This window comes from Perna viridis, chromosome 14 (genome assembly GCF_037379345.1).
Source record: "Perna viridis isolate PV_CMFRI_1.1 ecotype Kerala chromosome 14, ASM3737934v1, whole genome shotgun sequence".
Lineage (NCBI taxonomy): Eukaryota > Metazoa > Mollusca > Bivalvia > Mytilida > Mytilidae > Perna > Perna viridis.
The window spans coordinates 14126817-14146484 of NC_142458.1; the positions used below are offsets into that span (position 1 = coordinate 14126817).

General features: G+C 32.6%; 1 protein-coding gene across 6 annotated transcripts in view; it reads right to left on the reverse strand.

Annotated features, from left to right (window-relative positions):
* LOC148598313 (uncharacterized) overlaps positions 1 to 19668 on the reverse strand; it is a 102645-nt gene that overhangs the window by 60808 nt on the left and 22169 nt on the right. For all 6 annotated transcript variants that reach the window (XM_088561203.1, XM_088561202.1, XM_088561201.1 and 3 more), the window contains exon 3: positions 18014 to 19082. In XM_088561203.1, coding sequence (XP_088417329.1) covers positions 18014 to 19082 — 1069 coding nt within the window. The remainder of the gene's footprint in view (positions 1 to 18013; positions 19083 to 19668) is intronic.

The following is a 19668-nucleotide window of genomic DNA, read 5'->3' on the forward strand; positions in this document are numbered from 1 at the left end:
CAAGCTTTTCATTTTAAAATTGAATTTGGCAGAGCTCCATGCAACCGGAGTATTGCGAGTTTCATTATAGACGATGTTGTCTGTCCAACGTTTTAATACTATTTTTAAAACGATTCAAATACCATCTTTTGCATGTAAACGTGCATGTAAGAATGCTAAACTTTATTTTTTTATAATGTCGAAGAAAATAAGTAATGAATTATTGTCTTAAACATATGAACTATTCATCATAAATTACAAAAATATTACAGATAATTATGAAGCCATTTCGATCATTATTTGAAAAACGGTTTTCAATTAGTTTCTCTGTCAAAACAATTCATTCTTTTCCAATCTTAATTTCAGCATAAACTTTAATCGGTAGTAAAGATCAAACAATATTGTGATTTATCAGTGATGATTGTTTGGTGGTAACATATATCACTGGCAGTAAGAGAATTTCATTGCACAAAGAATAACGACAATTCCTGAAGTTATTACAAGTGAACTAGATTTATAGTCAAAACTATCCAACCTAGTGTAATTCTGCTTATTTCGATTCTAATAGAATAAGTTTCTTCGTATTTTTTACACACGCAGGCTGTGTGTTGCACAAAATGACGACTGTTTTGGAGTACAATTCCGTTGTGACGTCTGTAATATTGGTTAAAATGTATCAATGACATCACAAAAAAGACCGCCATGAGTATATGACTTTGGTCATATGTTTATCTCTTTTTTAACCATAGCTGTGGTTTAAAAAGCTTTGAAGCACATTATATTCGAATAATCGACGTTTTTACAGTTAATTGACGCCATGTTTCAATAATGTACACACATTTTAGGTATGACAACAGAAGCCTAAATTCGAAGATATCAGACAGCTAGAACAGTAGAAAAGTTAAAAATTACCATTAATATGTTTGCAGTCTATGAAAAAAAACGTTCAAGGAATCAATACTTTATTTTGACATCAGGTTTATCACTTTATCAAGTGTGATCAGTACCAGTTACGATCCAGAATTGCAATTATTTGGAAAATGATTGCTAAGTGGATCATGAGGAGTCGGGTGAAACTAATATAATTTTCGCGTTTACACGGGCTTATATTATAATGCCTGGTCAACTTGTAGAAACTCGAGAAAAAAACCCAAAAATAAATATATCGCTTGACCGGTCATTCATAAGCTATTTGCTTTTTTCCTAAATAACATTTTCGAATATTTATGCAGATACCGCATGAACACTGTTCGAATTTCATTACGTTTCTGTCAAAGAGTAATCAAGGGAACCAAGGTTATAGCGGTAATCAAAACAATGCTATCCAAGGACAAAGACCAAACATGGAAAACAGACATACACAAGAAAGAACATAAAGTAACTAACATCACACATACAAAGTAACAAAAGCAAATGAACAACTCGGACTCCACTAAAAAACTGGAAGCATAGACCAGGTGCATCGGAAGGGTAAGCGTCCTCTGCTTTTCTAGAAACACCCGCCGAGTTGCTCATAAAAAGTCAAGTCTGGGGTAGACAAACGAGGAAAGGAAAACTATGACCCGTTGAATAAATCAGTTTATCAGTTATCATTTTATAAAAAGATTATGTTCACCGACAAGTTTCAAAGTCTGGAATTATTATTAAACAAGTGTGTGATTGACATCGGAAGTAACTTTCACATCGTGAACCGCCCGTTTTTATCGTTAGCATCATCTCTGGCAATGTTATATATCGTTATGTCACGCGTTGATTAAATCATCATCGTTGGCAATGAATGTTCCATCTCTCTGTATATTTAGGGTAAGAATGACGAAGACGTCTAATACGTTTTAAACTGATGAAGAATATGTTTTACGGCTTATGCCTTTTCGTGTTAAACTGTTTACGTTATTCAAAGAACAAAAATATATTTCTAGTTAAGTTTAAGTCCTTTCAATTCCTCGACTTAACTCAATTCCATTAATTTATTTCCTTTGACCTTTAGATCTTCTTTTTTATATTTTGTGTAAAATTGATTATGTCCTTTTTTAATTCAATGCCAGCAAAGCATATTTGGTACACTTGGTACTGCTGAAATAGATCTGACTTAACCGTGACATGCTGTCCATGTAGAGGATAAACGTTCCATTCTATGGTTTAATGAGGTAGACCTAGGGTAGGGGACATAACTCATGAAATCAGTGATATGCTTGTATCATATTCAAATTCACCAAAGCCTAGCAAGCTTTCATTTGAAATAGAATGAAATCAGTCCTAGTTACTTTGATGTTTACGTGAGATCGATGTAAAATGATGGATACAAACATTCCAATGATTTGTAAGAGTTGTGTCCCTTACCCTAGGTCTACCTCAAAAAGGTGATAGGAAAGGAGGATTTCGTATTGGAAGGACGGTGATATAGATGGTTGTAATTGGTATAACCACATTTGTAAGCTTTGTTCAAAATCAAACATTTTGCTGATTTTGGTGAAAACATTTTTGTTATATGATACAACAGCACAGCCTTCGATAAAACACAAATCCGCTAAATTTCAAGGCAGATTAACAGACGTTCACTCATATCGGAGACATAAATGCCTACAAAATTTGTAAATATGAAATAAATACAAAAAGATACATCGTTTTTTATAATATGATATACACTTAATTTTAAAATTATGTGTGTACCTTGATTTCATATATACGCCCTTGAATACCAAAATGTTCTGAACCTAATTTCCTTAATGTATTGCAAGTCATCAATCAATCAGTGTCATGTAATGGTCTTGACACTGACACAAAACGACTTGTCCACAATGTATAATTTTATCTGTCAATCGAAACAAACATAAAAACAAACAATAAAATGTTGGTCCGCCCAGTTGAGAATTTTCCTAGAAAATAATATACATCTTCACTACTCATACAGCGCACATATGTACATAAGTTTATCTTGATTCATAATGATTAACTGTATCGACAAAAATACACACGTGCAGAAAACTTATATGTTAAGGGTTAGTCTCTGTGAGAATCAGGCAGTAGATGAAACACGTAGTGATAAAAAGCACCATTTCGAAAGTTTAATTTGACTATTTGCATAATCAGAATCAACGCAAAAAGACGAGATTTTTCGTAATACTTTGATAAAGTGAGCAATAATTTATGCAAATGCACTGAAAATGAAAATTTCAAGGGCAGAGAATTTAACCTTTTTTTAAATTCTATTCAAACATTTTGAGCAAATCCAGTAATGCAGACATCAAGTGATGGCCTTTCCAAGTAGAGAAAACATCATCGAGTAAAATTAAAATTATATTATCAGATCCAGATCGGTGAGTTTTGACATACATGTCTGATTTTTCTCATTTTGCCTGATTTTACAAAAACAATACACCTAAAAATAAAAATCGATGTAAAATATAAAACGTTCAGAAACACTTTACTGTGGAACAAATTTCGCTGGCGAGGAAACCAAATCCTAGATAAAGTAATACTTCCAAAATATGTGGCATTTCAATGTCTAATCACATTTATCTTGTAAATTAAGAAAACAAATAACTGTATTTTATTCTTGATTCGCGAAATAAAGATTCCGCGAAAATAAGTTGGTTTACATTCTGTCAGATAGATCATTAAGACACCTGTACTTTTATTTAAAAAAAAACTTTTTATATACACAGCATGATTTGCTTAATGACACAAACTTGGCAGATATTAACATAAGAAATATTTAACAATTGTCGAGAATTTTCATATTTAACGGCAAATTATTCAAAACTGCTTTGTCTGATGTGTGGTCGACGGGATAACAGAATTGGTGAATACAACGAAATTTGCTTAACAAATTCAATATTAAATTTCACATTCAATGAGTTTGTGTCATACTAATAAAGCATCCGTCAACAAGCAGTCAAAGTGATAGTTTACATATAAACAACAATAGAATGATTACATGATGAAACCAACAACAAAACAGATGATTAAATCAAATTAAATTAGTATTTAAAAGGCAACAAAACAATAAATGGCAGCAAAATAAGGATTTCTACTACAAGACCATTTGCACTTTCAAACATCGACAACTGTGGTCAAAGCTACCTGGAGGAATTGCTGTGATTTATTTAAGGATCTACAAAACTTGCAACAATATTCAGAATTAATACAAGGAAACCAAGGTAACCAAGATTCGGATGATAACCAACAGAACATAATCCAAGGATAATAAAAGGAACAAAGAAAATAAACACACACAACAAAGAACATGAAATAAACCAAAATTACACGTACAAAGAAACAAAAGTAAATGAGCAACTCCAACTTCACAAAACGTGGGAACATGGACCAGGTGCACTGGTTGGTTATGTGTCATACAATATCAGGGATAGACGAAAGAGTTAATGAATATTATGACAAGGAGAACAAATCTGTTCTCATGGTGCAGATGGATACACCATTACAATCCACGAGTTCATGACCATAAACCTTTTGTAGTGATGACTATAATATAAAAGAATCACTGTCCTGTTCTATCCTAATTTTGAGCAGTCTAGTATAACATGAAGTTTGTAAAAGGAACATGTAGTATAGTCCTTGAATTGGGTAAGCTCTCTCTTTTATTGTGTATCATGACTTTGAAATGGGATTGATAATAGCTTATTTGAAAAGATGATTCTGATTTTTTTTAATTAAATTTAATTTATGCAACAAAAACGAAAAAAAATTAAATGTAGTTTTTAACAATGGTGAAATATGGCGTATTGGAAATGAAGAATTGGTGAATGCGAATAAGGTTTATTGCAAATGTGACAGTGTAAGGCAAGAGTGCACTGTGTTTATTGTAATATTCCTATCAGACAAAACTGTGTGTTCCTACACAAAATACTAGTACATCAAATTTAAGAGCCCTATTGTCTGGTAAAATTTCAACTGTACTCCCTTCTAATCAGCACAAAGATAAATTGATACAGAATGTGACAAGCAACGTATTCGGTGCAAAACTGTACAATTATAATCAGACAAATTACGTAACGTATTGTCCTGGTGTAACTCTATACATTGTGCAATCGAAAATGTTGCATAAGAGATTAGTGTTTTAAGTTCAAATTCGTGTCCAATGGAGTAAACATAACATCATATAGACATTACAACCAAAATATTTTCGGCTGACTCAACTCGAAGGCTTGCAATACGTTCATGTACTATTAGTTTTGTGCTTATTTGTCTCATTTGTCTTTCGAGCCTTTGATTGTTACGTCAATTTTGATTGACTGATTTTTTTCGTTCATTTGTATGAACGGTTCTATTACACGAAATAAAACATTAGACTTCATTTCCCATATTCATCACGAGTAGCAGTATTACAAAGTTCAAAATACCTAAAATACTGAGGCTTCGTTCCTTGTATTGCACATTGTAGAACTTCGTGGTGATGGATTTGGCTTACTATTTGATAATTTTGGTTTGGAATACTTGTTAACGTCTTCCAATATATTTGATATGAGAGGTTACGCCTTGAAACACGTGTACAGCATATCAAAATTACATTGCAATATATATATGAGCAGTATATTTTGTATTCAATTGCACTAAAGGTTTTATATAGTGTTGAATTAAAAAAAAAACATAAAAGCTGTTTTTGAGGCGTTCATTAGTATGCGAACTCACCAATTCACAAACATTATATGAAGCTTTTCGTTTTTTCGTTTAATTTGTGAGTGAGTCATTTTATACAACGATCCACTCAATCAAATAAGTTTTGAATTCAATAATGATGCATTGACACTACGACTTCCATCTAAAACCTTCATAAAATTTATCCTTTTTTTACTTTGATTATTTTGAACATGTTCCTGGCTACATTGAAACCTGTGCATACAAATAGAACAACTTTCAAAATAATTAATATTCTATTTATTTTGAATCCAGAGAAAAGGATGCAATTCCAGTTACACATATTTTATTCTTTGACAATGGTTTCGCTTCATATTTTCAAATTAAAAGTGCGCATTCCATACTACTCTTACTGATAATTTCAGTCCGACATTCATTCTAAAAATATAGTTACATCAATGAAAATGCTATCAAGTCGACCAAAATCGTGTACTATTAAACACATGCAGATAATAAACTGATTAACATGGCTAATTAATTCTACTTCTTGTATTTTTGTAATGTTAATTCTTTATCTGCTAGTCATTTAGAGTTCAAGGAGTAGTCATTGCATGGATGTACTGTTCAGAATAGAACTTATATCCATGAATAATGCCAACAATGTTTAAAGATATTTATTGATGCTGTCAACACAGAAGTTTACAGCATGGAATTTTAAAAATAAACTTTTTTTTTTGTTTTTTAATAATGTGTGAACCAAAATCATATAAGTATTCAAAACTTCGGTGTGCTATTTACATGTGACAAGGTAAAGGTATGACTTCTCATAAGCGGCATTGAAACTAAACACTTAGAAAGTTCAAGACCTACAACATAAAATATATACAAGAAGTACTCACAACATCAAAATAGTAAGCCAAAGCCAATATCAATACGTTCTAACAAAGTATTCAAAGGAGCTACATTTGTTTGTAAAGATTTTAGCTAATAAAGTCAAATATTCCGTATACTAATTCTTTAATACATAGAATCAAATAAAGATTTGCTTTATTTATCCTAGTGTATGTTTCTCTCGAATTAGCTTAGGTATATCAGATAGACAACTTACAAGATAGGAAGCAGGTAGGACGCATATTTTTGGCAGCGATAGCTTCATCAGAATTTGAAAACATGTCAAAATAAAACTATTCTACTTGAATATAAACTCATGACAGATTATAGAACCAAAGTACAAATACAAAAATGTACTTTGATAGCATTGACTATGTCGACTATGACTATCTGAAAAAAATAGTGGTCGAATCTGAAATTACTATTGGGACATACAAATTGTTTATGAACTCATTAACCATCTCTAACATTTCCATTAAATAACATTGTAAAAAAGTAAGTTTCACTGTAAATACCCAAGACAAAAGATGTCTTAAAGGTACACACCAATATGAAGCTTGGACAATGAGGCTTCCAAAATGAGTATACTAATGGTATGATGATCATAGAAGTTTGTGCTCTGAAAGTATGGAAGCAAATTACTCACACATGTAAACAATATTCATGCACTTTTGTAGTAAATTACAAATATTATTTTAGTGAACATTCTCAGCTTTATTTTGACTACTTTTGATCAACATACACACTACCCATGCAATAACAATGTATAGATCTAGGTTCAGTGTTTTTGGTTCTAAATATAAAGGGGTGACCTTTTGACCCGGAAGTGGTAAGTAATTTCATTATGAAATACAGTGATGTGCCTGCGTATTTTTATGACTTTGAATATATGTACACTGCTTTTATATGTAGCATATATCAAGATGTTCCACACAGCAATATTTAAACTAAAAGATGCTCCGGCTCAACCGTAACACATACGGTTTTTGTCAAGGAAGGCTATTTATAGCCTGAACTTGACTTAGAGATCGTCGGCAAGTGGGATTCAAACGGAAGTGTGATATTGCCGTATGGAACCGCCTAAATATTCCGCGGTCTGTTCTCTTCACCCTCCCCCTTTTTCCACCTATACGTTAGTATATCGCTCCGCCACCAATCAATATGTGATGCTTTATTTTTCGTAAGAGATGGCAGTATTATGACATTAAACCTTTTGTAATATTTGTTGAATTGCAATATTTCTATGATTATGTGCTTATTTTAAACTATTTGAATTTTGTCTTAGCGAGCAGGACTATTTTTTTCAATTGACCTGACGCATGTCAAACACGGTACCTCCAACAACCGAAAACAATATGGCGTCGGAAGGACAAGTGACCAATTTAAAAGTACTGACGCCATATTGATTATTACACTTTCGTTAGGTATGTAGAAAGTGCTGGAATACTAATAAAAAAAACTTATTTGTAAGTGTGTTTAAATAACACAGTGAGCAATTATACCACCCAAAAACGTGTTTTATTGGGGTCTTCGGATTTTCAATCTGGTTTTCGGTTAACACCGAGGTTGCAACCCGGTCAAACATTCACAAGATGTCGGAAGTTTTTAATGACGGATTTTTTGAATCTACAATGTACAATGTTGTTAGTATATTGTTAATGTCTACGACTACAAGATGGGTCCTGTAGGTTTGAAAGTGTTAATTGTTTATCAATCTTACTAAGGAGTTAAATGTAAACTACTATCAAGACTATAAAAATCTTTTGAGAATGTCAGGAGCTTCTAATAAAGGATTTTCGGAGCTGCAATGTACGCTTTTTGTGATGTACAAAAAACGTAAGTATAGTTTTAATGTTTATGATTACAGTGAGGGTGGGGGAGATGGCATCCGTCCTTTTTATGGAAAAATTCTAATTTTCATGTGTAAAATAGAGAAAAATGGCAAATAATATCCTAGCACCCCCTTTTCTGAGGAACCCAAGCTGCCACCCCTCATTTTCAAAGTGTGTGGATCCGCCTGTGCCAGATCCTGAAGGTTTGAAAGTGCTCTAGGTATAGTGTTTGTAAATTACAGGTATTTTTGTGAACAAATTTGATAAAAAAAATATTTTTACATATGCTAAGAGTTTTCAAGTTGTTCTATATTTTATACACATAGTACTGTTAAATACATGTAAATCCTATATATATCATGTGGGTTTGATTTGATCCCAGGAATTTAAAATGCAAGCAATGTGTATATGTAAATGAATAAACATACAAATGTACATGTAGCAAACAATATGAAGTATTTAAACTAGAAAATAAACATTCGAATCATGGACTTGTTAAATTAATACGATTTCAAAACAGAAACATAAACAATGTCTGTTTCAAAGGTAAGAATGAAAGGTAGTATAATTAAAATTAGATTTTAATTGCTCCCCCTTTTTTCTATGTCACATGAAGTCATGCGACAAAGAAAAAAGGGGGAGCAATTAAAATCTAATATGAATTAGATTGGGATGAAATGAGGACATGTGGCACATTTATCACATTCAGTAGTTGATCTTGATCTATCAAAAAGAGGGATATCTAGTAAAAATTAAGTATTTATATGTAGTCAAACAAGCTTTCACAGCATAAAGAGTCCCCGCGTATGACATTCCTGCTGAAAATTTTCCTAAATATGTTAAAAATGATTTCATTACATTTTGATTGTATTAGAAATTGTCCCATTCTCAAATTCTCAATCATTATTATTGTGGCTGATCTTTATCACACCCCTAGACCTATATCGAATATCCTATATCACATCCCTAGACTTATATCGTATACCCTAAATCACAAGCCTAGACCTATTTTGCGTACCCCTAGACCTATATTGCATACTGTACAAATGTAAATCACACCCCTAGACCTATATGGCATACTGTATATCACACCCTTAGACATGCAATGTACATGTATATCGCATTCCCTATATCACACCGTTGGACTATATCAAACCCTTAGTCATACATAATGATATGCACAACATATAGTGCATATCACTCGCCTTGACCTACATATATGTTGAGTTATATGGCAAGTGGAATTTATTCCCCATTTATTGATATCAATAGATATTCAATAACATGTTAATAAATATTTATCAACAAGTGCATAAATGATTTATTGATATCAATAAATAGATAAATTATTAACATGTTGATAAATATTTATTAATGTGTTGATAAATCATTTATTAATATCAATAAGTAGAACGAATTATTAACATTTGTTACATTTCCTATTGGTGTGCACCTCATGGTATGCATTTAATGAAAAGTATGAGTTATCCAAGTTTCCCTGAATTTGTGCAGGAACAAATTGTACAGCATCATGCTGTCACATATTCCACACAGTCAATTAGGTTAGAAATTCTATGTCCCAGAGAGTGGATTGAAAATATGATGGATATCAAGGCACCCAAAAGTAGACTTTTCCTAAGAGCTGATTTTCAGGGACATTCATGCATGTACAATGTATTAGGTAAGCGAAGGTATACACAAGTTTGTTCATATACTTCCAACGTACAAAATGATTAAAATTTTCAGAACTGGTGATAGGTCTACTGTCAACATTGCTAGTGTAGAACAGTTGTCATATGTCTTGGCAAAATTTGCAGTTTACATTTGTATGTCTGTGAACAGGAAGTTTATACTGAAAACTACAAAAGACAATAATACATGTATCAAATTTGTTATATACTTTACAGTGTGACATTAATTGCTAATAAATAAATCAACATACAGGGATGGATCCAGATATATTGAAATGGGGGTTCAGATATCATTATAAATCATCAGAATGAGAAAAGCCCTAAAGCAATATCATTAGTAAACTTTCCAGTTTCTGTATTTAGAAGTTTTGTCTAGGTCATGAAATGACTTTAACTTATTGTTTAAACTCACCACTTCAAACCACTTTAATGATCTTCCTGGTTATGAGGGGATGTTGTTTTAACAATGACCACCTGTCAGTCAGGTGAAAAGTAACCTATTCTACTCTTACTTATGTTCCCTGTTATTAACAGTTATTGAAACAAAGATGTGCTCATGAAGTACACAGTACTACATTTTTGAAAAGTTTGCTATGTTTTATTTAAGATAAATTTGACTTATTTTAAGACAAAGAAGTGTTTATTTTTTTCTTTATTAAGACAGCTGATAGAGATATTTTATGAATAACATTTCAGAAAACTAAAATATAATATATATTTATTGTATTAACTTTTTATAATGTAGGACAGAAATTATAATGTTACAGAAATACTGTTTGCGAAATTTCAATCAACTAGTACTGACTTGGTGGCTTAAAACCAGTAAAAACCTGGGACAATGATAACCACCCAACCTCTACTTCGCCTGATTTCGCACACAATTACATTTACATGTAAAAATATTTCTCATCAAGAGGAGGTTTCTGTACTTCCATATGATGTGGCTAAAATACATGCATATTTTCATGCATTTACATATTGTAACATATTGCAATTATCAAAGGCACTGTTATCATTTTTTCCTTGATTTCTTTTCAGTGGTAATCCCTTTTAAAGTTTCACTAGATGTAGAGAGAAGAAAGCAAAAGCAAAATGGACTATTTTTGTGCTGGGACACTATTTATGCATGAAACGAAGTTCATGTTTCTCAAGTACTGGTACATGTAAACAGCCCTTAATAAAAACTACAAATATTAAGTCTGGTTTAGTAGCACTTATTTGTTGGCAAAACATAAGAGTTACTTGTATTTTAATATAATACATATTGGTGAAACAATCATGCAGGAAGAAATGAAAGAAATGAACATACATTAAAACACTCTGCTTAAGCGCAATAATGATTCATCATTAATAGTGGTACTCATGGGTTATGGGTTCACATGTAACCTTTCTGTTTTGGAAAATAAAAAGATGGATTTATATTCAAAATGCATTTGTTATAAAGAAAGACATAATGTTTCCTGTATTCACTACATCTGTTCATCCTTGACTTTCCATCTTGATTGGAATCTTAAATTGCTAAAATATATGTGGTACAAAGAAAGGTTTTTTTTAGTTTAAAGATCTTTAAACTGCATAGTAATTTTGATAACAAGAGTTTGTATCCTTATTTGAATTGAAAACTTCCTAGAGAAAGGAAATTTTTATTGTAAAAAAAGTGTATAGTTTAGACATTTTCAACTCAGGGCCAAATCTAGACAACAACGACAAGGACAAGCTTTAGTAAATTCTGTTTAAAAACTAACAATACTGACATATTGTTCATTTAATCTATTACAAATCACTGTCAAAGAGAGCACAAACAAGGAGAATTTTTTTTTGCTCATTTCTCCCTTTAGATTAGGTCCTTGGTCAACCTAGTTCCCCTAACCAACAGTGTTCATTTCTACTTCATGCATCGCCAACCCGAAATTTCAAAGTGTGGATTTTTCCTTACTTTGAAAATCCATCTAATATTGATAGTCAGTGATTCACAGTGTAGATCATATTTTTGAAGAAATGCTGCTTTAGGTGTAAAGTGTCAAGAAATTTGAGGACATATACGTACACAGCCAGAAATACCAAAAACAATAAAAGAAAATAAGATCCATAAATACATTAATAAATAAGCAGTATTGATATGCATTTCATTAAAACAGATGGTTCTCTTTAAAATGACTTTGTTTTGACCGGTTTATTTAGCTTGCAATTTGGTTATATTAATATTTATGAGGTCTTCCTTGACTCAGTGCCTCAGCACTTTGATTGTTTTCCTAATCATTTTCCATGGCAAAGCATACAATTCAATACAACTGTATATTTGTTTATTTAAGAATTATGATCCCAAGCTCTTTCACTCAAAAATTGCAAAAATGTCCACTTTCATTTTAAACAATTGACTAAAATTCAAGTAATTCAACCTCAAGTTGTTTTTTATTAGTTACGGTACATACCGAAATGTGTAACCCGTACCCTTTTGCCGATTTCTCCATTATTACGTGGTATTTCCAGCTGATATATTGTACCCATTAACAAAATGATATGATAGCTAGGATAGAATCAATCATTTTAATTTGATCCTTATTTGATTTTCAAAAGTACCGAAATGTGTAACCCAAATTCCCGTACCATAAATCATACTACAGCATTTTTGTTATTTATACATTTTTATTATGAATTTTACATTGGACACCATAATATCATTAATATATTCAAGGGCAAAAAATTAAAATCGCAAAAGATCCTATTTATGAGACTTTCTTTTTCATTCTTGATAAGATCGTATCCACTATTTGCTGGTACGGAGATTCGTGCTACAGTACGGTGTGGAATTCAAACTCCGATGAATCTTTTTTTAAGGCAATATCAAATCTTTCAAAACGTTATCCAAACTTTTAACCACTGAATGTTTTCAGAAAAAACGTTAAATTCAGACTTCAAAGGAAGAAATAGTCAATTATAGTTTGGTACGGTAACTTCCGGTTACACATTTCGAGACTTTTGAGAACATAAAATCGATTGAGTTTGAAAATACCATAAATCTTTTCAACTATTTTTAACTTCAATTGATTCAAAACATCATTAAGGACCACATGTCATTAAAAAATCGTAATAATAATAGAAAAATCAGAGATATAGTGATTTGGGTACGGGAAATTTGGTACGGATACGGGTTACAAATATCGGGGCGTACCTTAGTTACTGATAAAAAGGCGATATTTTTTCACCAAAAGTGAATACGAATGATGTGCACCGATTACCATAATTTAAAAAAAAATAATTATTTATACCACAAAGCTTGTAAGATAAGGACTAATCTGGGAATACGTAAACTCCTACTGAAGTGATACGCATACACATATCCATAGTCCGAGAGTGGTTCTGTGTTTGTGGAGTTTAAATTGTGTTTGGTTTAAATTACTGCATGTTATTATTATCATTATTATTGTTATTTGTTTGTTTAGTTTAGTTTCTAATATGTAATTGTATTTACTAATATTAAATTCGTACAGCTTTTTAAACATGTCCATAGCGTTGGTAGGAGCTGGCGGCATGGTGAATGCTGTATTCCACTTTTATTTGAACTCTGGAAAATACCCTCTTTTTGCCTTTTTTTATGGTTGATTGTCTAAAAATCGTTCCCTTCACATCGTTACTTGACGATTTAAAAGCTTCTTACCAAGCTTAAAAAAACTTTTATATCAAAACATAAAATATATGCCAAAGTCAATTATAACACCAACCCAGAAAGTACGTTCAAGACGTTTTATTAATTGACTCAGTTGCATGTATCTATTACCAAAATACAGCTTAATTAGTCAAAACATCTTATAACTTAATTAATAAACTTAAGTTTACATGCAGTTCATGTTTTTGGCAGACGAATACGTACTAATTGCACTGTCGCGCCCATCAGTAAAATGTCTAAAAAAATAAACTTTCATCAATCTTTATACCGTTTCATCTAATTTGACACGTAATACAAAAGTGTTTTATATGGTTACAGCTAATGAAGAAAACATTTTATATTTCCCAAGTTATTATTTTGAATACTGTTAAATTAAGCGTAAGAATCAATTAAATGCAACTTCTGCTGAAACCCAATTTTTTTTTCAACAGTGATGTAATCAACTATACTTAGTAGTAAAAAGAAGTTAAGATTAGTCGGTATCAAGCCTATATCAAATCTATAGTAGTATATTTTAATCTAAAAAAAAGAAAAATAATGAGATTTAATTATTGCAAAAATCCTACTAATCAAGATGCTTGTGTCAGGCGAAAACATAATATACGCTTTAGTGAATTATTACACCAACGCAGAGAAAAATATGTCAGAAATTTTACTAATTGACTTTTGTGTCCGTCAACAGAGTACTTAATGTTCTAGCATGAAAGTTTTGTTTATTCTTTTGTTTAAACTCATTTTAGATTTTTTTTCCCTGTCTAAATCTCATTTCTCTTTTTTTTATCTTCCTCACTGTCTACATGTCGTTTAAGCCACAATGTTAATTTTTCATTATACTGACGTAATAATATTGTGTTTACATACGTTAAGGGGTGCAACATCGTGCGTAACGTCTATAGGTCTTAACGATTACCAGGGCTATCATTCGAACATTTGATTTGTATTGTAGTTCCTAGTTTGAATTCCTAAACATGTACTTACTTTCCTTTCACTAAAATAAAAATGATAGCAACCAGACGTACTTTCATCCGGAGATGAACAATTTATGATCTAACGTACGTGATGTCACTGAGGACTTGTCTTATATACATGTACTACATGTACAGTATATTCAGTTTCTTGAAATAAGATAATTTCCCCGTTTACAGCTTATACATCAAGAAGACACATTACTGGCAACCAAATAAAAAATAGGTACTAGATTTGACGGTGACAAATATCCGTTTACTCCGCTTACATGTCGCCAGTGCACTCAATATTGCCACCGCTGAAGCCAAGATTGACGCCTCCAAATCTTCAAATACAATGCGATGCGGTTATCTCGTAATTTGACTGGTTCAATAGAAAAGAGAAATAGCGGAAAAAGACCAAAGACGGCCTGGCTCAAGTTTGGGTATTTTACTTCTGCAAACTATTATTCAACTACTGAAACTCATTGTTTTAACGGAGTAATCAACGGAATCAAGATTCGGGCGAAAATGAAAAGAATATAATCCAAGTACTAGTATAAAGACTAGACAGGTAAAATAATAAACAAGACAAAGAAAATGACATAATCAAAATAACACGCAGAAAGAAACAAAACTAAATGAGCAGCTGAGAGCATGGACCAGCTGCACCGGTTGGGTAATCGTCCTCTTCTTTTCTAAAAACTCATGCCGAGTTGCTCATAAAATTTCTCATCCGGGGTAGACGAAAAGGGGCAGGAAGACTATGACACGGTGAACAAATCTGTTTTCATGGTGTCGATGGATACACTATTACGATTCAAGAGTTAATGACGACCATAAATCTTTTGTAGTAATGACTTCAATCTTATAGCAAAACAACCTTAAAAGTCATCACATTTATTGTATAGTTTGGTCGATTATTTTCTTAAACTATCGATTTCTAAGTGAAGGTCAAGATACGAGGCTGACTTTATCTTTTATCTCAAGTTCTTTGGTATAGATGCGATGTACAAAATCACCGAAATTAGGATTGTTTAATGATAATACGTCATCTTTATAGCGGAAAGTGAGATATAAGGATATGGCCTAACGATTTTTCTTCTTTTTAATCAGCTATTAATTCAGCCTCAAAGAAAGACTGAATAGGTCAGCTAGTAGCGGAGCACAATTTGTTTCCATTGGAATGCCAATCGACTGTTTTTTGAAAAACGTATTCACAACACTGGACAAATATGTTGTCGATAATTAATACCAGCATTTCGATAACAACTCCTTCGATATATTTGGAAGACGATTTGCAATCTTATTTTACAGTGTGAGGAATCTCTACCATGTACAACACATGTATCTAGGTGTACCATCTTTTCTAGAATAAAAACGATGTATAATGTTTTTTTTAATCGGGTAGTCGAGATTTTAAATGTGTATGGGGAATAGTAGTATAAAGGTTGATGCTATAGTATTCTAAATACAATCTAACATTGAGGGTGTCCAGAATATCTTCCGGATTTTCCAGGATCCACATTGAATTAATTTCACTACGACAGGAGTAACAAGTGCTGTAGGATAGACTGAAGACCTTCTTTGACTGCTGTAAGTTTGGCAGTTTTAAATTATTCACCATTTTAGTTTGGAAATGATAAATTGTTACAATGTAATGACAAAGATATCCTCTGTTATCAACGCCGTCAAAACGTTATGTCCTTACCAACTTCAGTTAAAATCACGAAAACCCAACTTTTTAATTGGAGATATCCAGACATCTTTTTTTCAATCGGAAATAATTAATTTGAAAATATTACATAGTCTAATTGAGGATCAGTCTTATTATCACGGGTAATGTATAAAGTTTCTACATTTTCTTGGAATAAACTCATTTCCTCATTGTTTGCAAATCCATCAAGATGACAAATTATTGGCGCCAAAATAAATATTATGTGTATTTATAGAGCACTCTATTATACCTTGATTCACACTAAAGTATATTTATCTCCAATCCCACGCTAAGCGCAGTGCAGTTTTGATAAGCATATGCATGCAGGGGATATGGCCAAAAAGTGAACATGGCAATATCTTCCACGCAACAATTCAACGTCTTTAAAGCAATCAAAGATCGCATGCAAGAATCACCAAATCACTCCAAGAACAATACGTATTGAATAATTCATTAAGCTATCTGGACAACACGAAAACAAGATAACAGAGCACACAGATGCCGCAAGTTGTATGTTTAGTCCTAAGAGTTGCTTCATTGGCGAAGCATGTCGATCAGGGAATGGATATACTACTCGCTGTATCTATGGATTTTGTTGTATTGTTTAGTATTACTTATTATCACTTTAAGACAACCCTTAATATATTCATAGATGTACTTGTAGGGATTAATACGTGCGGGTATTTCTTTTCTTTTGTTTTACGGTAATATTCTACAAAAAGCACGGAAAGCTGGACACTCACCCAGTATATTAACTAAACCTTTCGTTGAATAGGCTCATTCGTAAGGGATTTAGTTATGATATTATTGTCAAGTCGTTAAGGATAGCATTTTTTGGCATTAACATTGATTCGTTCATAGGGTCTTTACAAAGAAATTAAAATATTATATTCAAAATCAGTTTTTGGCATGACGTATGTTGTGTCCTTATTGCATGACTTATGATGTATCGTGAATCTCAACCTCGTATGGGAAGAATTGGGACTGATTTTACATACGATGGGAACATAACTTTTTGTAGATTTAAACTGGTATGAAGCTGGCATGGCAGCTAACAGCGAGTTAGTTTGTACATTTGTGTAATTTATATTCAGTTTCTTTCCGTTGTAACGAAAGGACTCAGACATTTTTAACTGATTTTTATGTATGATTTATTGTATAACATTTTTCCACGGTGGTCATATTTTACAGGGAGAGTGTAGCGATCACGCCAAAGTACTTTAACCCCGACGCATTTTTGCCCCTATTCCCAAGTCAGATGTTCTGGCCTCTATATGTCTTGTTTCGTTTTCACCTTTTATTTCTATCTTACTTGAATATATAGGGGCAACTCTTTCGCAGTACCTGTGTAAAATGATATTTGAGGCCAGCTGCAGCCTGCAGCCGCTGGCCCTTGGGATGATATAGAAGTCTCGGGAAGATACAGCATGTGATTCAGATTTAGACATGTAATATTCAGTATATACTATCTGTAATAGTTGTATTGGACTTGAATATTCATGAGAAGCAAATAATATCTAAATTGATTGATTATTTGTCAGATTCATACGCCGGTTATCTATTTAACAGTGTTATTTGGGAAACTTGGACAGGTAATTTACTAGCATCATTATATACAGGAGGATTGCAACTTTGGCAATCCTATAAGGCGGAATAATCTCTGAAGATAATTGGTTTATAAATAGATATTTTCCTACCTGTTTCCTCTTCCATATCTAAGATTTTATCCATCAAGTCTTCTTTCGTTTCCCCTGACATAGCATCCGCTTCCGGTAACAACTTTTCCTTCAAACTTTTATTTTCTGTTTCTAATTCGCTAATTCTAATTTGAAGACTATTCACACTGCTCTGAAGTTCTTCGAGCTGTTCTAAATTATCACCCGAAACATTAAGATTCAGACTATTTGAATTTTCTTCCGTCCAGCTTCTTGTAAAGACAAGTGTTTGTATCGGAGATGCGCCTGTACCCTTCCTGTCTTCGGGTGATATATTATTTTCAAGAATCCGACTGTCATTACAGCTAATTAATTGCTTGCGATATTGTAATTGCTCAGGAGAACATGCAGCACGCTCATCGTTAATTACTTTATCTCTTAAATCAGCATTCTGTGAAAGATCCAGTTCCAAATGTTTCTTGCGTTCTCTGAAGTAGTCGTGATAATCAGTTTCTAACGACCGAGTTTTACGTAATTTTGATTGACGACTTTGGGATACTTCTGCTGAGAGTTTTTCAATCTCTCGATCTTTTTCGATAATCTTCCATTTTAGTTCGTCTACTTCCAGGTTTATCTCCTTAAGCCTATCTTCATAATACGCATTAGGAGAACGCGGCGGCTGTGGAATGGAAAGTTGTTGATCTTTTTGACAAAGTTCACCTTTCAAAATTTTACAATGGTCAAGCAGATCTTCGTTGTCTTTTTCTAAGTCTTGAACTTTTCGTTTGGCGACCATCAACTCTTGTTCGTTTAGATCCAGTTGCAGCTGCAGTTCAATTTCGGCCTCCGTAAATTCTGGTTCATCAGATTTCTTATTTTCCATATACTTTGTGACTTTAGATGCTGACATTTTTTTCAACTGGACGCTTAGGTTTTCATTTTCTTCTTCTAATTCATCCCCTTTCTTCCTCAAGCATTTTACTTCTTCTTGTGCGAATTCCAGTTGATCTTTCAGATCGGTCTCTCTTTCCATACTATCGTACAAATCTCGCGTGAGTTGAGAAATATCCTGCTCTTGACTGCCTTGTTGTCCAATTCTTCCAATGAGTACCTGGAAAATAAGAACAATGCGTGAATATATGAAATGTTTAAACATCAAAACGTTGAGAGAATGTGTCTTACAAAATCACCACAATTTAAGCGTGAACATTTAAAAACATATGTAGCCTAACGTCTTTACCGCTATGAACAGTATCTACGTTTGGAACATTTTAGACGACGGAGAAAGCCCTTTAAAAGTCATTCATTAGATTTAAATACTCCAATTTTGAGAGGTCTGCTTGCAACGGTTGATTAGGGAATATGAACACCTATATATGTATTGCACTAAGTTCGTGGTTTTATACAAGTTTTGTTCAGACTTTATTGAACTATTTCTGGTCCGTTTCTCTGTTTGTTCCGATGTCAACATCATACCTAAGTATCAGTCATGGCGGCTCTTGTTTTAAAGTTTACTTCCATAAACATCTTTTAAACCATAAGAAATTATGAATGCACAGGAATACTGCAACTGGTATCTCAGGATTTTCTCCTTACATACCAGGGTTATTGGCTCAATTAAAGGCATGTTTTATTAGGTGCAAATGTGAAGTAATGACGTCATAAAGTAAATATAGGTTAAAAATTTACTTAATTTA